This window comes from Sciurus vulgaris (assembly GCF_902686455.1).
Source record: "Sciurus vulgaris genome assembly, chromosome: 1".
Classification (NCBI taxonomy): Eukaryota; Metazoa; Chordata; class Mammalia; order Rodentia; family Sciuridae; genus Sciurus; species Sciurus vulgaris.
The window spans coordinates 20,833,210-20,854,140 of record NC_136461.1 but is presented as its reverse complement, the minus strand read 5'-3'; the positions used below and the strand labels follow the sequence as shown (position 1 = coordinate 20,854,140).

Genomic DNA, 20,931 nt, shown 5'->3' with positions numbered 1-20,931 from the left:
TAAACGATATTTAATAGAAAGAAATTTTCTAGGTTCTCAGATAACAACTAGAAATCTACTTACTCCTCAGATAATATTGTCTAGTTTCAGTTAATAAAGTCAATATCTCCTCTCTTTTAAACTTTTTACTGAAGATGTAAGTAAGTAGTAGAATTGACCCCTGCAAGTGGAATCTCCTGCATATTCCAAATGTTTGCACATAAGAAAATGAATAAAAGGTCAAAATATAGATTCTGGGTTTGTTTTCAAGTATGATTTACTCTAAGAATATCGCTTGGATCAAGATGAATTTATTAAGAGTAGGATACATTTGGAAAGACATTTGGGATTGCACTATGTTGCACTATTTGGGATTGCTTAGGTTGGTCCTGAATTTGGGAGCTTATGGGGTCCTTTCCCGTCTAGCCACATGAGCAGCCAGAACTACAGGTTTTGGAAAGAGATTTTTAACTTTAGTAGTTTTAGATACTTAGTCAAATGTCCAAATGGAATAGATTAAACAAAACAAAACCAAAAAAAAAAAAAAAAAAAAAAACCACAGCTATTTAACTGCTTACCACCAAATTAGGAAGTCCCAAGAAGTTAACACATGCCTGTTTGTTTCTTAATTTCCATCTTTCTAGTCCTTCAAAAATCAAGAATTAAACAATCAGCGCCTCTGGTTCCGGGAACATGTTATAAATTCATTCTTATGAGGTAGGTTTGTCTCCACATTACTAGGTGGAAATCTGGGTACCAACTAGTTAAATGAACTTCTAGGAGTCCCCCCGAAATGATTAATGGCAAAACCAAGGCAAAATTCCAACACTTTACACTGGTCTGTATGGATGCATTTAATCCAAATTTTGTGTTTGTCTGCTTGCAGTGTCAGGGATTGGCAGGTCTCAGGTAGCCCAGACAAATGCTCTACCACCGAGCTATAACCTCAGCCCCAACGTTGTTCCTTACATCTCGACCTGCCATTAAGAAGCTGAATCAAGGAAAAGCCAACCCAGTTATATTGAAACGCCTCTGGTACTGAGAATGGAATGATGTCGGGGCGAAATCAGCCAACACTATTTATAGCTTCATGTTACAAATATTGGCAGCGTTAACTTTAGGTGATACAAAACTGGAATGTCTGATACTTTTCCTGTGATAACTACAATGGGCATATCTTTTGAGCCTGAATTAGTCAGCTTTGTCCAGTAGAAGGGCTTGGCCAGTCTCCTCTCAACCATTCTTAACCTATTTACAGAAGAAATGGCTTTTTCTTTGTCCATAAGAATCTCTGAGGACTCCTGTACTTCAGAAAACTGAAAAGTACTATTGGCTCACACTAGACTTTTAATGAACTTGAAATAACTCCAATACAAAAAGAAACAAAATTCAGGGTAAAGTTTATAATAATAATTAATAAAAAGCTGCATACAAGGATGAAACTAGAACTTCAGGAAATATAATCTGAAACAGTTATAAAAGTATCAATAAAATTCTAAGATTATTTCTCTTTTAAAAAAAAAAAAGACTTAATAATATAACCAATGCTATAGTTTCATTTGTTATTTCCCTAAGCAAAGACCTTATATCTTATTTCACAAATAAAGGGGAGTACTCATGATTATAACTTTGTGTTAGAAAATAGCTTTGCAGTATTTCAGGTTAATTTGAGAGCTCTCTTTTCTTATTATGAATCAATAAATATGCTTATTTATAAAATATTTGTTATAAATAGACATAGCTTGTGACATGAAAGATATACAAGCACACCAGATTTTTTTTTTAACCTTGCCTGGTCCTTGCTTCTTTTCCCACTTTTTGGAAATATCTATTATGACAGTAACAGTTTTCAAGAAATAGCAGGGAATTATGTCCACATGTACCTAGAGACAATAAGATAATACTTGTGGATGTTGAAGGACAAGATTCTTGGCTTTACTCCTCTCTTTTTTTGGTCTAAGAGTGCAACTTTTCAAAATCAAAGTCTTGTTTAGAAGTCTCATCAATTGAAAAGCACTGAGAAGTTACACCAAGTGCAATAATCTCAGTTTGATAATGCTATAAACACAAAGTTCAAAACAATATTTGAGACTTTAACCAAATCATCCATATTGGTACATTCCAGTGTCATAAAAAGCAAGCTACATGCAAAGTTTCATTAATATTGAGGTAAAAAAACAAGTTAGGCATCCACATTGTGTTCTGAGGAGAGAGTGCTCGTATTTACTTCAGGGAAGCCTTATAAATCCACATGCAAACAGGAGACACATACCTTGTCACAATAGAACTTTAGCTCACAAGGCCAGTGATTAAAAACAATTGATTTCAACACAAGTACAGGAACAAATAGGTCTGAAGTGAATTAGGAGAACAAAGTATATCTATACATATATATGTTAAGCTTATCATAATGGCTAAATATTGCTTCTATAGCAATGTAATTACTTAAGCTACAAAGAAGTAACACAGTATTTTAATTCAGAGAAAAGTTTGTTTATGTACAGATCTGAAATAAATCTGTATTCCAGGACTTTTAAAGATAGGTAGAGTAGTCTGAGATATTCAGCCCTGGCTGGAGGCCAGGGGCACCAGCACCATTTTCTTTAAACTAAGTCAACACTCTGCTTATGAAAAGATAGCATGTAGCCTCTGCAGATCTTTTCTATACACCAGCAGGAGAAAGTCATCTGTCCCTGTACAGCTCAGAAATACTCATAAAAAGGCCACGGATGTCAAAAGCCCTTTTCCAGAAAAGGCCTTTGTATATACCGGCTTGATACTCTAAGAAAAGGAGTGGTTATGGATTTATAGATTAAAACTCGATCATTTTAAGGCTTTTGGAAGGTTAGCAGGTCAATTTTTTTTCTTTTTTTCTTAAATTACAGAGCCCATGCCACACAAATGACTACAGGAGCCTGGGAAAGTTCTCATCAAATGTTTCTAGAGAGTATCCTGGTTCACGTGAGACGTCAGTGAGGAGGACACAGCAACAGCCGACAGTGAGAACATGCAGGATAAAAGAGTTAAAGCTTTGGGGAAAAGTACCAACCTGCCATGTGCTTAAATCTGATTTGTTTAAATTTGTTAACTTCAGCGCAGAAAAGCTGGCTTGGGCAATCCATTGCTACTCCTTTTATCCCACGATATATACTCTACAAAGTAACATTTAATTGACAAAAAAATGATCACAAGAGCTTCCCTAGGACAGTGAACTATCAGAGGCATCATATAGGCAATAAAACATTTGAAGTCAAAGACAAAAGTTCAATGGTTTTAGTCTTGACATTTCAGATGAGCACCCTGTTTTCCGATCACAGAAAGACCAACCACCAAACAGCTAATGCAAGGACCACGAGAAAAGACATCACGAAGGGAATACGAGGAGACGGAAAAGCAATAGAGTAGAGGTGGCACTTTTTGAGAGACTTGTGATCCTCAGGGATTGGAATAGAAACCTTGGGAAGAATATCTTCATTTTCTTGCTGGGGTAAGGCTCTTTCTGTAGATCTCTCTTGCTTTTTAATTTTCTCTTCATCCTGTACTAACAGAGCACGTTCCTGTGTCTGCTTTCACGGTAGAAGATCAAGAAAGACAGAGAAAGATGAACAAAATGACAGATGGAAAATGCTCAAAAATGATACTTGGGGATGTGCAAAGGATTTGGAAAGATCTTTTGGACACTCTTTGAGATTTACTATGGCAATTTATCCTAGCAAAGTTTCTATAACACAGTAGGGTGTTTAAGAGATAATTGTTTAAATAAATGTATATTAGAATGCCTGCAAATTCAAGGAATCACTAGTTTTCCTTACTTATATTATTTAGTCCTCCTTTGAGGATAGTCACATAAAAATTTTGGCCATTTTTCCATTGCTTTGGTACTGCCAATCACCAATGAACTGAGCAATGCCAATAAGAAAGTATTCTTCTTAACAGGAGAAAAGTTATTCTTATTACACATAAAATGGTGGAATATAAGAAGTGATCCTCATATCTCTTCACATAGTCTTAGAAAACTGCAGTTGTTCAATATGATAATTAGCTTTTGCTCAAGGGAATAAAAGTCTTAAACATTTTAAAGATTTTCAAAAGAAAAGCAAAGTATAAAAGTTTACAACGTACTTCTGCAGTCTACCAAAAAAAAATCAAAAAAAAGAAAAATTTTAAACCCAGAAGATCTCAACAATTGCACACTCTAAGAATCATGACTAAAAATAATAATGAATATCATGAAGGTTGAAGCAAATACTTTTGACAATTTTAAGGAAAGTTCTTTGCCCCAATTGTCCAATTGAGAAATTTCCTCCCCAACAATTTCTGTACTCTGCAGTCCATAGTCAAGATGGTTCTTATCTACGAAAGGAAAAACTTGGCTCTAAGTTCTTTCAGCTGGGCTAGCCTTCTCTGATCAGTTTGGAAGTTCAGCACTGGTTCTTTGCACACCCCTAAGTGATATGTATCAGGGAGAAAGTAGCTAGGGGACTGGTCAGCAAAAAGAAAAAAGGAAAAGAAAGGATGCAAAATCATAATGATTTTTAAAAGAAAATAAAGTGGGAGAAGAAAGACAACATAAAAAGAACAGGGTATAATTAAATTCATTTTCTCTCTGAATACATATTTACATCTTCATGCAGCTTTTCAACCAGCCATGCGCCGAAATAAGCAAATTGAAAGCTGCGAATGGGGCAGCAGTGGAAGTGTAATGTGTTAGGCCAAAGGTTGTGGGTGTGAATTTACTGGAAGAGCCAAAAGAAAAAAAAAAAAAAAATCCAGCAGCTGTTGTTCAGTTTGTGGGGGGATTTTCTGCTTAGTGCCATGACAAGAGCAAGTTCTGATTGAGAAGCATAAGTTGTAACAGCTTTACCTCTGGCCCACCAACCTTTCTTTCCGAGGGGAGTACAGAGGTTTTCTTCACCTGGTCATACACAAATTACACAGAATTCAGTTGCCTTGCAATGCAACAACCATGCTGTCAAAGGTGGAAGAGGGAACCCCAGAGAACAGAAATACTACCCTCATTATTAAAGAAAAAGATATTCCAGAAAGTGGAATTATCCTAATATAAAAGTCATCACGATACCATTCTTATTCATTTAGAGGGGTAAATATATGTAAGCACAGAGCCAAAATTGTTCAAGCATTCCTCAAGAATCTCATTTAGTTTATAAAAAGTCACCTTTTTTTTTTTTGGGTGCTGGGGATTGAACCGAGGGCTTTGTACTTACAGCAAGGCAAGTACTCTACCGACTAAGCTATCTCCCCCGCCCAAAATGTCACCTCTTTAAAGTTCACAGAATGACATTGCCATTCCCAAAATCAGTCCTAATATAATTTCTGAAGGGTTTCTATTAAAAGATTTAAGATATTTTCTGGAAATGGAGACTGATACAGATTTACCCAACCTTATGGAAGATAGCACCAAGTTATTTTCTCAAAGTAGTTGAACATCTTTTACTACTTATACAGAGTAAAAAACAAAATTTCTAGAAAATATGCAGTTTGGGTTTGCAGCTAGGGTTAGCAGGTCAGGTAACAACAAGATATTTTCTCATTTGTAAAATTTTAGAGTTACAAGGACATTAAAGATCATCTACTCCATAAAAAGGGGCACAACAAGATAAGTGTTCTTGTTCAAAATCAGTTAGGCTTCAGTTAGCCAGACTCTTTCAATCAAATCAAGCCACAACTCCTGCTGGACATTTATGATTCTTATTAGGGACATATCCAAATGAAATATCAAACACTGATAGTGGTGGTCTCACCCAGAAAGCAGGGTTATTGTCCCAGTTCAGGAAACATGCTCTAGATGTAGAATGTGAAACTAATGTCCATTTAGATTAGGGAACGGAGGCTGAGGGGACAATAAGTAGGAACACCAGTGTGCTATCATCTCTGCTGATTCTACTTAACTGTTCATTATTCAAGTATTCTCCAGCCTGCTGAATGCCAGGTTTTTAACTGGGACAAATTTACAGTTCTTAATTAGAATTGCTCATTGTTGGTGGGGGGAGAAAGCACATAATTTAAGAATAGTTTGACACTCGTTGAGTCATTATGTCTATTTATATAAATACCTAATGTGTACTGGCGGGAGATAAAGAGTTCTTGGAGATATACTGAAGGTAATTTGCAAGATATTTTCATTAAACAAATACATTTTTTTTTTCAGGTGTAGGAGTTCTAAAGTAAGTAACAACAATAACAACAGAGAAAGAAAATCCCCTGAACTGTATCTCTGGGCTCTTCCAATTAAGATTATCTTGGCTTGTTTTTGTTTGTTTATTTGTTTGGTACCAAGGATTGAACTCAGGGGCACTCAACCACTGAGTCACATCCCCAGCCAAATTTTGTATTTTATTTAGAAACAGGGTCTCACTCAGTTGCTTAGCACCTTGCTTTTGCTGTGGCTGCTTTGAACTCATGATCGTCCTGCCTCAGCCTCCCGAGCTGCTGGGATTACAAGCATGTGCCACAGCACCCAGTTTAAAACTCTCATAAAGCATATTAAAAGTTAGATGTTACTCAGAAAGATAAAATAAATCATCAGTTGTTCTTCTAAAATTGAAACACAATTATTGATACATGGTGTTTTGCATTCTCTTTGGCTTATTATATAATTGTGGGCAATCATACCAGACATTTTTAAGTTGTACAAATGGTCAAATAAAGTTTAAAAAATGCAAATCCCTTTCCAATTTCGACTTCACTAAATTTAGTAAACTTTCTGGTCTTGGAAGGCACATTCTGAATATAAACAAGGCTTTATTGGCTTATGGTCAATTTATAAACACACACTAGCCAGAAGCAGGCAGCTGTAGAGACTGTTCTCAGAGCCTAATCATCTACTAGTAAATCTAAATGACTTCCACAATTGAACTGGGTTGGCTTCATGACTTAAAAAAAAAAGACACGTCTGATTGTGAATGCTTTAAAACTAAAATGAATTGTTGAGGAACCGAAGCTAAATTTCAGCTCTAGACTTTCAGATACAGACCACTGACACATGAAAACCTTCACTCCATTCATTCTCACAGTCAGTCATCTGGACAAAGTACTCACTCCTTCTCCTGTGGGGATTTGCCCATTGATGTTAAGAGTTCGGAAGGGGGAATGAGTAGACAAACGTTTGTCCCATTCACTGGGCCGGGGTTCTGGCACAGACTCCATGAAGTTCTTTTTCAGCTCGCTAATGCTGGCATGATGTTTTTTGATCTCTTCTTGACTTTTGTCTAAATCCTACAGTTGGGAGGATAAAGATGCAAAATAATAAATAATTGGGACAAAAAATACACCTAAGGCAACCCATGAGAGATCGGGCACTGGTAGAAAACACACCACATCCAGGATAGATGTTACTAACCCACAAATTACTTTCAAATTGTAAATATACAACATGGTATATTTGCTTGTTTTTTTTTTAAACAAGGTACTTTTCTTAGAAGGAGTGAAGCATCACAACCTGACAGCTCTTAGCTATTATATAACCCCAAGAGTTCATTCCTTCATTTTATGACTCTTCTTCCTAACATGATGTAAAACCAGATCTCCAACTCCTCATCCCAAGAAGATAATCCCACAATTCAGCTAGCCTCAGCTTGATAAGAAATGATTTAGGCTCAGCTCAGGCAGGATGGAGATAGCAATGGACAAATTGTTAAAATGAAGGACATGGTGAAAGATTCCGCTTCACACTAACAATTGTGCCCTGGTGAGTTACCAGGGTATAATATCCTTCTATTTCTAATGGAGATAGTTTTGCTGCTCTACTACTAAGAACCTGTTTATTCTTTTTGGTAAACAGGAATAGCCTTTTTTGTATATAAGAATTTATTACTAAAATTCCTAGTTAAAGCCTCCAGAGTTGATTGTTACTACTGCTAAAAAATCACCCAGGGGTATTTAGCATAATAGTTTTTCTTCTTTGTGAATATTACAAAGAATATCATGTTTCCAGTTTCTAACAGTTTCACGTCAATCCTTAGTGTGATGTGAAATAGAGACATTCCAGGGCTGAGGATGTAAGCTCAGCGGAAGAGCACCCGCCAGGCACGCACAAGGTCCCGGGTTAATCCCCAATACCACACCCACGCACAAAAAGGAACATTCTTCCAATAACTTTCAATGGATTGGAAGGGGGACAATAAGAGTTTATCAAATACCTTATATATCTCCTTGACAATTTAAAATAATTCAACTGTTCCAGCAGATTTGGATACTGGGCAACTAGAGGTAGAGGCAAGCTCTTTCTTAAGAGAATATTCCAGGAAGAAATGATCAAAACTAAGGTTAATAAAGCATGGCTAGGAATATTCAGATGTATTTTAAAAATAAGTATATAATAACTTTCAAAAAGGACAGTTCACCAAAAATAGTCTGGTAAATATAAATCGAAGACGAAGACTCCAATGTTCTTTGTCCAAAAAAACTCAATAGTTTGAGCTTGAGATCACAAGATTTGGAGCCCATCACTTGATGACTACAAAAAATCCTGTGTTTATTATGTATCAGGGGAGTTCTGTATCCAAGAAAAGTATAATGCTAAATATATCTCCTAATATGCTCTATGAATTTTTGGATTAGTCCTTCTTTTTTGGCTCTGTGGGAAACAGCTTCATTCTAAAAAAAAAAAAAAAAAAAAAAAAATTAAATCAAAATTGGTTTTTAAAAAGCTTTTCTGAGGGCAATATGTGCTTCAACTAAATAAAACTTTTCTCAAAAGCAATATTAAAGGACAAAATAGCATAGGAATAAGAATCAGTGAGACACATGAAAACAATTTTTGTTTATTTATAGTACAGGGGTTGGAACGCAGGGGTGCTCTGGACCCCTGTGCTAGATCCCCAGTCCTAAGGAAACGTTTTCTTTTGGGGTGCTGGGGATCATACACAGGGCCTCGAACATGCCAGGCAGACACTCCACCAAGCTACATCCCCAGTCCACATGACGACAATTGTGGTTCTGGAAGTGTTCATTCAAAAAATTCATTCTCCAGTCCCTTATTTTTATAAGAATGACCCATGTATATCTGCTTTGAGTAAAAAAAAAAACAAAAACAAAAAAAAACAAAAAAAAAAAAAACAACAACAACAACAACAAAAAAACTAAACAAAAAAAGGGCAACCCTGTAGCTTCCCCCATGGAGTGATCTCTGGCTTACCAGGATGAAATGGGAATCTATCATGTGGATACAGGTTTCCCTGAGGGAAACAACAGTTTGCACTTTTGTTCTAGCTGAAAGGAAGGAAATCGTGTTTACTAGCTAAAGAAAAGCATAAACAAGTTTACTCAAAGCTCCGCGTTGGGCCCTGCTCTTGAGGGCCCAAAGCGGGCCCTCAAGAAATTAAATCTGTTCAGGCCAAAACCAACTTAACACATTTGAGGGGTTAAAAGTGTGAATGGCGCAAAATAAAAATGAGCAAGAGGTGCTATGGTAAAATCGCAGCTCTCTGAGTTAGCCTCTTAATATGAAAGACTGGTGATTTGTTACTGCCTTGGAACCTGAGACAATAAATTTTTTGATAAGACCAGTAACTTCTGAGGAAGCTTTCTCCATCCTTCTTAGCTGGCTTTGCTGAATACCTGTGGGGGCACAGAGTATAAAATTAAGATCTCAAAGGGACCTGTTCCAAATAGAACCTGTCATAGATATTTGCTACAGGTTCTCTCTGGGAGATGGAGGAGGAGGCGGTAGATCTAAAAATGAACTCGACCTTATTTGTGCCAGAACAAAGCATTAGTGGGGGTAGGGTGGGAGAAGGGAGGGGGAAGAGGGATGCTTTAAAAAAAAAAAAAAAAAAAAACTGCTAGGGCGACAGATAACTTGAGAGAACTTCCTTGTGGGGGAGGCACTTTTTACAATAACTAAAGAATGATGGTCAGTCAAACTATTTTGGCTGTGTTGAGGTTAGACAATTTTTGATGCCTATCATCGTATAATTTTAGTAGCAATCAAACCAAACATTTCATTAAATATAAAATGTTCTCCAAAGTCAGTTAGTAGTTTTAATTCTCAAACACACACTTGTTTAGAAATCCCCTCTTGTGGCTGTCAGTGAAATGTCAGGAGAAAAAGCACACCACACACAGGGCCTTCATGAGTCTCAGAAGCCACAACACACCTGATGAGACAGATGACAAATATATGATTGGTACTGTAGGTTCCAGGTAAGAAGCAGCACTGATGATGGACTAGTCAAGAAATATGTTGAGAGTCTGGAGCTGTCCCATTGTCAAGCAAAGGACAGCAAATAACATCTATTATCCTTCCCAATCTCAGAAGCAATGTTTCAGGTCTCGTCTCAGATATGGGCTAAAACAAAGTGATCTGGTTTCCAAATCTGAAATATCCAAGAGTCCAGCCTTGGAAAAACTCACGTTGTAAGAGACAAATGTGTGTAAAGCACTTAGTACTGTGCCCACCACACAGTCTATGTTGAATGAAGGTTGACCATAATTTTATTACTTTTATCAAAGTACCTTATAAAAAGCAGGTGCTCAAAAGATAGTTATTGACAAAAAATGAGATGAGGTTAAGTAATTATTAGAGGCCATATATTGAACCAGAGATCCATCTTCTAAAGTTACTTCAAACTTCCAGTTTAATAATATTTACCTTTAATGTTTGTTCATCTTTTGGGTCCCAATTAAAATATGATCTCCTCAGAGAGATCTTCCCTGTCCACTATACCTAGAGTAGATCTCCTATTAGCATAGCATACTGTTTATTTCCTATACAGATGCTACAGTAACTTATAATCATTTTATTGCTATTTGTTTACTAACTTTTTGTTTCACTCCTCCTCAGTTTATACATTATAAGCTGAAGACAGGAATCATGTTTTTTTGTTTTTTTGCTGTGCTGTGGATTAAACCCAAGCACTCTACCAACGGAGCTATCTCCCCAGCCCATACCCATTTCTTATGGTTCTGCCCTGAGTGGAGCTGTAAAATAATCTGGTCATGAGTTTCTATACAGGAGTTTTTCTGAAGTACAAACTAACTTGATTTCAGCCTTTTCCACATGGAACAATTCCAGTTTTCTAATTTTTCTCATAAACTTCCCTTAACCTAATTGGTTTTACATTTTCCTATCCAATGTGGAGCCCAAAACTAGATAAAGTATAATAATACAGGTCTGGTAAATATCTGGCCAATGTTGAATATATGGGAAAATGACCTTACAATTCCTGTAGCAGACAGGAATTAAACAGTGCAGTTTAGTAGTTATATAACTCCAAATTCGAATCCTATCTTTTCCAATTTATCAGCTCTGAGACTTCACTTCTCTAAGCTTCGGTTTTCACATCTTTAAAATAAAAATCCCACGATCCTCGCCTTGTTTTCATCTTATAATAACTACTCATAAAATGTTAGGCTCCCTTCTGGCTTTCTTATATTTTACTGCCACTGAGCTACATTCCCAATATTTCAAGTCCATTCTGAATTGTGATAATTTTTCCTATTTTTTCATACTTTCTCGGTTCAGAAAATGAAAACTGCAATTTGTTTCTTGTCACATGTTGAAGTTTATACTCTTGGAAAATTCAGGGAACTTTAAGCAGTGAGGTGGAACTTTCTGAAATGGGTAAAACAACGGAACCATGACTACTCGAGGTAGTTCCAATCATATATTTTTTTTTCAGATAGTATGAGAGATGGAAACTAAAAATAATCAGGAGAGATGGTTGCGTATCTTCATGTTTACCAACATGCAAAAGCATTTTAAACCTAAAATCACTTCATGCAATGGCATGCAAAACCAAATGCAGCACAGAATGAAGAAAAGGGGATGAGTAAAGAATGCAGAAGGTTCCAGGCAACCAACTGAAATAAGCTTCAAGTTCATACAAACCTCCAACATTAAATTGCTATGTCTGATATAAATGTTTTCACCATCTAGTCTCTCTCTCTTTTTCTGTGAAAATGAAAGGGGGGAAAACAGAAAAGCATAAAAAATTAAAAAGTTGTTCTTGCAGGAAAAAACTGCAAATTGGCAAACCAAAAAATACGTAAATTAAATGTCCGCAGTGCAGCATATGCCAACATGAAATGGTCACAGAACCACAAGGACACACAGAGAACATGATTACCGCTGGAAAACAGATGACCTCATTGATGAATGATGAAAGACCGTGAAGATGTTATTTAAATAGACAGTGCTCCTGGCTTCATTGGCTTCTTATGTAATAAGCTGTTACATGTTCATTTTTGAAACTGAACAGTTTGAATGTTACCCTAAAACAATATATGACTTTGAAAAGCTTTCGAATTCCAGGTACTATAGAGTGGAGAAATAATTTAAAAACATTATATAGCTTTTTGGAGGCATTTCATCCTTAGTTATACTATAGCATCTAGATCTCTAATACCTTTTGTAAATAAGATCTAAGGGCATTTTATACCTAATCAGCCAATAAATACATTAAGAACTGATTCATCCCACTCTGCAGCTGGGAGGAATGAGGCACACAATAAACATAGCTACTAACAACACTGGGAGCCACTGCTATGATGGTTATCATGATAAATGTGTATAAAACATCATAAATGATTCCAAGAAGGTGATGCCACTGTGCAACAGTTCTTACAATGTTTGAATATAAAAGATAGGTCTGACCCTCACCGATTATCTCATTTTGTTAAGAAAAAAGATATTTTAAGTTGAACAAAAAAATTTTCCCCTGACACTGGGGATTGAACCCAGTAGCATTCTACCACTGAGCCACATCCATACCCCTTTTTACTTTCAGACAGGTCTTTCTAAATTGCTCAGGCTGGCCTTGAATTTACCATATTCCTGCCTCAGCTTTATAAGTAGCTGGGACTACAGGTGTGTACCACCCCACTGGACCAACAAAATCTTTAACTAAACAGTATAAGATTATAATTTCTTTGATGGGTGTGTGCCCTTTTAATTTTGCATTTTGAGAAAAGATATCACTAAGTTGTTTAGGGCCTCACTAAGTTGCTGAGGCTGACCTCGAACTTGTGACCCTCCTGTCTCAGCATCCTAAACCACTGGGATTACAGGCGTGCCCACCACACCAGGCTATATCTGTCTTTTTTTTTTTTTTTTTCTTTTAAAGTAACTTCTGATTAAGAGAAATCAATGAAAAGAACGGATCACTGTCTTTTTAACGCATTGTACACCAGCATGGGTGAAAGGGCAATGTAGCTTTGTGAAAGTGAAAAATGGCTAACCTTCCTCATTCTTATCAGATCTTCAGTTTTTTCTGCAAGCTTCTGTTTTGCCATAATTCAAAAAAGAAAAAAAAAATGAGAAAATATTGGCTCTGAAGTTTGAACTGTCGATCTATTTTACGTTTAAGGAGAAGGGAGTGAGGGAGAAGAAAACACTGAGGGAGTGGAGGGACAAAGGAACGAGTGGCCTGTTGGCACAAACCTGTGTTTGGTCACCATTTGAGGTGGGTACTGTGACCTCGATGTGGGTTTTTTCCACCTACATTTAAGAAATAAAGTGGTAAAAAACATCATAGGTTAGTAGCTTTCTATGAATAGCGTTGTTTCCAAATAAACCACATCGTTAAGCTGGTTAGAAACAGGACCATGCAGTCTCAGGGTGGGTGTCGGAGGGCAAGCCTTCCTGCGGTGGTGACGTGTCAACTCACCACCACAGATGCAAGGCTGCCCAGGCCAGGTGGACAACCATATTACCCAAGCAGAAAATTCAGGGACGCCCCCTATCAATGAAGAACACATTTTTTTGTACTATTTTAAAAAAAACCTACTCACTAAAAATAACTTCAGTTCATTTAACACTACAGTCATGTTATTGTCTTGCCTTTTTTTTATGATCTGGAAGTACTTTAAATAACATTTTTAAATAAATTTACAAATGAAGATATCATTTGATACATGATAGAAATAAATTTTTTATAGTTAAAACACATGTAATAACAATATCAAACAGGTAAATAGGAGGGATTTTGTTAGTTGATCAATGTGTTTCAGGAGTCAATTTCACTCTTCAGTTTATTACACCACGAAACATCAAGATAAACTGTCCAAACTGTAACTGACACATGCAATTACTCCAGGGTCATTTTATAAATAACACGTGCAGGCCCAGCAGCACTCAACACTCCCCGTCTCCTCTCTAGGGGTTACAGCCCATGCGTTTGGGGAAGGGCAAGATTCATCCTCAATAGTGAAAAGAATAGTGAAGGTCTCCAGTGTAGCTTGGAAATACCTTTAGTAACAATTATTTTATACACAGAAAATGAAGTACTTATTAAAAAAACAGACATGCTGTTAAGAGGAAACACAATAGAGTAAGCAATGCCTAAAACATTGGATATTTCAAAATTAGAAAGTGGATTGTTTTTAATCACTTTGTATCATTAAATTCTTTTTTTTTTTTTTTTTTCCAATTCTGGGGGTTGAACCCAGGGATGCTCCACCTGAGCTACACAGTATGCCCTTTATTATTATTTTTTAGAAAGGACCTTGCAAAGTGTCCAGGGTGGCCTCAAATTTTCTATCTTCCTGCCTCCTTGACTAGCTGGGACTATGGGTGTGTACCACAGAGCCCAGCAGTGTATCATTAAGTTCTTTACAGAACCATATCAACCTGTGGTTTTTATATACTCTCTTAAATCATGCTAGGCAGCATTACCCTGGAGTACAATGTCACTCTGCTACTTTCTCTAGGACTGGATGTAAAAATCATAAGAATACCAAGTTTTGAAACACTATCAAATCCTAAGTAACCAGCTATAGCACTTTGAATTACCAGAGGTAATTAACAATTGGATCCTTTCTACTCTGAATTCCAGCATACTTGCTCTGTGGCTATTAAAAGTTATTTCACCTGTCTGAACTGGAAATTTTCTTACTATAAAATGAAGACAATATCATTAGAGTTATGTACACTTGGCAAGCAGCAGTATTAATTGTTTTATAAAGCATAAATTCCTTGGTTAAATATCTTTTTGTGTCCTCAGCAATCCAATAGCAGGAAATTGAGAGTTCCTACTTTAGTTTAAGCATTGAAGTAAAAAAGCTGGGCGCAGTGGTGCAACCTGCAGTCCCAGCTACTCAGGAGGCTGAAGCAGAAGGATCAACTTGAGCCCAGGAGTTTTAGGCTAGCCTGGGCAACAACAAAAAAGAATCGAGGGGCTGGTGGAGTGCTTGCCTAGTATGTGTGAGGTACTGGGTTCAGTTCTCAGCACATAAATAAATAAAATAAAGGTCCATTGACAACTAATAAAAAAAAAAATTAAATGAATAAACTAAAAAAAAAAAAAAAAAACATCAAGACCAAGTAGCAACAAAAAGCTATTCCTGTCTGGCAACAAACTAGTGTTAGATAATGACAATTTCACAAATATCAAGTTACTTTATTACTACTGTTGCTTTATATAATATGTATAGCTTCAAGTAACTGTCATAATTATTTTCTAACTGCTACAAATAAAATCAGCTCAGATTCACCCTTGATTCTGCCAGGAGTACTACAGAGGTGATCAGAGGTGATTTTAGTTTCATTTCAACATTCAACACAAGTATTTTGAAACACAAATTTACACACAATTAAGTTGAAAGAATATCCCCTCTCTGCTCCCCCAAACTTTAGCACTTAAATGAATATACCATGGAGTGTTTTGTCATTTTGCTGAGGTCCCAAGAGCAACAGGAACCAATTTTTTTAATATTCTTTTTTAAAAATTAAAGCATTATAGTTATGCATAGTAGTTGGCTTCATTTTGACAAAGTCATATACGCATGGAATTTCATTTACTACATTTCAGTTCCTGTTCCCCCCCACTTCCCTTCCCTTTTTTTTTTTTTTTTTTGCTTCCTCCACTATCTTCCTTTCACTCATTTGTTTATTTATTTTAAAATATTTTTAGCTGTAGATGGACACAATATCTTTATTAACTTTTTCATGTGGTGCTGAGAATCAAACCCAGTGCCTCACACATGCCAGGTAAGTGCCCTACCACTGAGCCACAACCCCAGCCCTGTTTATTTATTTTTGATTGGTGCTTTCTACATATACACAAGGGTGAATTTCCCTGTGGTACCTGGGTACATAGCGTGATTTTGTTAAATTTCTTCCACATTTCCTCCCCTTCACTGTCCCTTCTTCTCCACTGATCTTCCATATATCTTTATGATATCAGATCCTTTACAAAGGAAACCTATTTTTAAAGATAACTGTGTCTGTCTTATAGACAAAAGAAGAACAAGCAAGTCAGCAGAGAGCCAGAGGACTGTTAGCCAGATGGAAGACTCCCCTGACCAGACCCAACCCAACATGTTCTAGTTAGAATAAGAACAGAGGCAGAGAGAACAGTGCCAGGTGATATGCCCTAACATTAAAACTTGAACAGGTAGGCTAACATTATAAAAACACTGTTTACATGGAACCTGATGGCCAATGTCATGGACATTTGGATAGTTATGAAAATGCCAACACTCACCCTTCACTCAAGCTTTTATTCTCTTTGAACTCAAGAAAGTCTCAAAAGAACAGTAAAACTGTATGTCATATTTAAGTTTTTTTTTTTTTTTAAATATAGTTAAAACAGAACCAGATTCCCCACTATTCTATAGATAAACTAGATATTGATCTGGCTCCACAAGAACAGGATTAATCCATTTGCTAAGGTGAGGGCAGTTACTCAAATCTTACATTTTAAATTTCTTAACAATATATAAAAATGTAATTTTTATATACATGTAATTTTTTATATAAATGTCTTCTTATGAATGACATTTTTCTTATGAGACTGCTTCTTATAATTCTTGTTAGCAACAGTGAGATCTATATTTAATTTTATAAACCTGAACTAGCACCTCAACTTTATCACTGCTTAAATATGTTTAAAAAGCTTATAAACATGCATATTTTTAAAAAGCCCAGTAACTATTACTTCTAATGGGGTGATTTTTCAACTTGGTGCAGTGACTGTGGGTACAATCAACTCAGAATTGAAGCAACTAGCAGCCTAAACTCTCCCACATAATGGGTGTTCCCCTTCTTGTAAAGCTACTTACAATTTAAACAACCACATAAATGTGCTTTCTGTAATACCCAGTCTTTTGAAATGTTGTACATACATCCATCTTAGGAAATCAAATTACATTTTAATTACAATAGCAGAGCTCACTCTTAAGCAAGGTGGAGATTCCCTCTGATTGAGCAAAAATTATTTTTAAAAGCAATCAACTATGCTGGTATGTTTTATAATCCCAATTTTCTAATATTAGGTTGGGTCAAGGTATGGGTCACCTGAAAACTTCTGGGATAGTTTACAGTCTTAATACCATAATTCTAGGAAAATATGTCATAGGTTCACGAAAGATGACGTCTTTCAGAAAGAACGAGGAAGAAATAACTTTCTTGGGATAGTATGAGACTTGGTTTCTTTGAAATCTTTCCTGGTTAAGGAGTTAAGACATCTAAACCAGAAAGTGAATTAGCTGGATATATGGATTTGACGTACCTTCCATGATTCTGTGGGCTCAGGCTCAGCTTGCTCAGCTGGCTCCTCTTCTCTTTTCACTTCAACCTTCACTGTTTCCTTCTGTGTTTTTTTGGCAGATGCCCCTGGGACGTCGCCCTCCGTGACCTGACTCTGAGCAATGGCTGGTGCAGAGGTGGGCCGAGGACTTCGGTCTGCTGAATCAGCAGCTGCTGCTATGTGAGAAGGGGAGAAAGGGAGAATAAGTGAAGGCAAGAGTCACTGTACCACTTTAAAGACACCAGACAAAGTAACTCTGCATTCATGTCACACGTGAAGGTTACAGTCCAGTGGCCTATCACACAGAAGGCAAAACATTATTAGTGTTCTGATGGCAACAAGGTAGCTAAAGGTACCCTTGACAAAAATGCTCAAATGTGTTAATAGTCATGTTTCATAAAAGCTAAATTCAGGAGGGAAAAAGATGAAGAAAAGAAATGGAAAACCGATTAATCTTCAATGTTGTCTATGGAGGGGGGGAAAAGGATAATTAAGTCTAGCTTCTTCTATGAAGTCTTTTAAAAATAAAGACTGTTTATTTTATTTATTTATTTATTTATTGTGGTGCTGGGGATTGAACCCAGGGCCTTGTGCTTGCAAGGAAAGCACTCTACCAACTGAGCTATAATCCCAGCCCCAAGACTGTTTATTTTTAGGTAGTTTCAGGAACCTAAAACTGTATTCTAAGAAAAAAATATTGTATCTAGTTTTTTCTGTGAAGCCTCCTTGCAATGATCACAAAACCACTTGAGAAATGGCTCTTCTGATAAGACATGTACTAATTTTTGATGGTTGTAAGGGCAACTCTTTGAACTAGATGCTTTCCCTTTTAATAATAAAAGTTTGACTAAAATAATATTAATTCAAAATATTTGGCCTTCAGTCATAAAAACAAAACAAACCCCTTCTGAGTTCTTTCCTATCCCATCCCAGAGTCCTATCAAAATGTATTATAAATCCTATTCTCTAAAATATTCAGAGCAGCGGCTCTCAACTAGGGGCGATTTTGTGCCCAGTGAACATCTGGCAATGTCTGAAGACATTTTAGGTTGTTACAACTGGGGAGAGCAAAGAAAGGAGGTACTGACATCTAGTGTAGAGAGGCCAAGGTTGCTGAGGTTGAGAAACCTTGATTTAGGGAAAAGGCTGTATGGATTATTCTAGAGAGAATAAACACTATAGGCTAATGACAAAAGCTTGATCTTTCTGTTGTTTTGGTTTGGACTCTGGCTAAGTTTTAGATAACATACTTCAGAACAGTCACTTGGGCTGCGGATGTAGATTTATGGTACAGCACTTGCCAGCCTGCATGCAGGAGGCCCTGGTTTGATCCCCAGTACCACCAAAAAAAAGAAAGAGAGAGAAGAGAGAAAAGAAATAAACAATCACTCATACACTATTTGTGGTTTTTATCTTCATTCTTTCAGGGATTAAAACAAAATATCTGCAAGTGTTACAGTAAGCCTACTAATCGGACATTGTCTAGGAATGAAGGTATTTGTCCACATGATTTAATCTTTTTTTTTTTTTTCTTTTGCAGTACTGGGGATTGAACCCAGGGCCTCTCACATGCTGGGCAAGTGCTCTACCACTGAGCTGCATCCCTAGTCCTTTATTAAATTTTATTTTGAGATTCTCTTGTTTCAGCCTAAGTAGCTGGGATTACAGGCATGCACTACTGAGCCCAGCTATGATTTAATATTCAAATAACATCATTATCCTTTCTTATACTAAGACTTTTTAATTTTATTTTTCATGGAAATCTTAAAAATATTTATTACACATTTTCTTTCCTTTTTAGACTGATTAGACTGAACATAATCTATTTTGATACATTTAGATTTATAAGATGCAAAAATTAAGTAAAACAAAGGAATTCCTTAAACCAGAATGAATTAATAAATTGAAATTTACAACTACTTCCTAAATACACCAAGAAAGAGATGCTTATTACTCAATGAAAAACCTGTGGCCTCTTGCAAGTCTCTGATACTCATGGGTGCTCTAAGCCAGTTAATGCAAGAATGGCAGATGGCAGACCAAGCGTAACAAAACAGAAGAATGTGACAAAATATTTTGCTCACAGTTGTGTTGAAGTATCATTATACATGTGTATTCACACCTCCTCTCAAAGAATTAATTCAACTCTGCTTGGCATCACAGAAACATAGCCCATGCTTTCACCATGTGTTATTTTGCCACTTGAATTTGGTTTTAATCCAATACTAATATTGCAGAGCCAAATGATTTGTCTTTCAGCATTCCTAGCTTTGGAAGTCTGCATTGTACGTGGAAGGATAGGTACAAACGTAAAACCTGATGGTGAGAAAGAGGTGGAAACAGTTCAGAGACTGGAAAAATAGCAGGATACAACGAACAGCACTGATGGTGAAAGGCAGTGGGGCAGAGCAGGGGCTAACTCACAAGTCTTCAGCCCAAACTCACGACGGTCACACCCTGTGGTGTGGCCTAGGGCAAGGAGCTTGATTTTCCAAACCTCAGTATTAACATTTATAAAATGTGGAAAATATTAATTCTATGGGATAGTTGGGGAAGGGATACTGAATGGCTACAAACATTTTATGAACTCTAAATATTAATAACTTCCAACATTATACTTAAGTCCTTATATTCTTTTGTTATAGGTTAATGTTTCAAGAGTAAGTTGGGCAAAAACTATACACATACTGACGTGAAATTCAAAGGAAAGATACCACCTGAGAGTCCTGAAGAGAGGCAAACTTCTTTCATTTTCTCAAGAAGGAGACTGCCAACTATAGATCGTGATGAAATATCATAGTGGTGATTTTTTTTAAACAGCTTTATTGAGATATAATTCACATATTATAGAATTCACTCAATATAATTCAATGTTTTTTAGTATATTCACAGTGTTGGAGTAGTGATTTATTTTTAAGACGTCTTGGAGTGTGACTGGGGATACAGTTTAGTGGTAAAGTTCTTGCCCAGCATGTGTAAGGTCCTAGGTTCCATCCCCAGCACTGGAGGGAAAAAAGATGTTCTGGTTCTTCCATTTTATTAATTTGTCAGCTATTACAAGATTTTGGTGCACAAATAGAAAACCCTTAACATTAAATATTCAGTAGCTCCCATTTCTAAAGGTCTAGACAAAAGTACAGTGGCGATGCTCTTACAGACCCACTAACTTCATTTATTATATTGCTCTTGGCTGAGAACAATAGAAACTCGGTCATATAACAGAGCAGTAAAGAGTAAAACTCAAAATCATCACATTGAATAAATGGAAGATTCTAGCTGCTACCTGCTGGCACAATTTCTGCCAGTGTGGTACAGGTTCAGCAGGTGTACAGGGGATCAATGGTTCCATTATCAGAGAGCCCCACATGAATCATCTGTGGATCCTGAACAACAAAGAAAAAACCAGCTGATACGCAGGTCGACTGCAAATAGACTGGTCATCCAACAGAGGGGCCTGGACACA

The 20,931-nt window shown here is 36.6% G+C and overlaps 1 protein-coding gene across 24 annotated transcripts in view; it reads right to left on the bottom strand.

The window, feature by feature from the left end:
• Positions 1-20,931, bottom strand: part of EPB41 (erythrocyte membrane protein band 4.1) — a 164,756-nt gene that overhangs the window by 31,110 nt on the left and 112,715 nt on the right. For 4 of the 24 annotated variants that reach the window (XM_079114308.1, XM_079114307.1, XM_079114325.1 and 1 more), the window contains exons 12-17: positions 17,451-17,644; positions 13,382-13,438; positions 13,180-13,221; positions 11,831-11,893; positions 7,039-7,215; positions 4,844-4,894 (exon numbers count right to left, since the gene is read on the bottom strand). In XM_079114308.1, the coding sequence (XP_078970434.1) occupies positions 4,844-4,894; positions 7,039-7,215; positions 11,831-11,893; positions 13,180-13,221; positions 13,382-13,438; positions 17,451-17,644 (584 nt within the window). Of the gene's footprint in view, positions 1-1,496; positions 4,462-4,843; positions 4,895-7,038; positions 7,216-11,830; positions 11,894-13,179; positions 13,222-13,381; positions 13,439-17,450; positions 17,645-20,931 lie in introns of those variants that run through there. The other 20 variants (XM_079114324.1, XM_079114310.1, XM_079114326.1 and 17 more) reach the window with 18 other exon arrangements.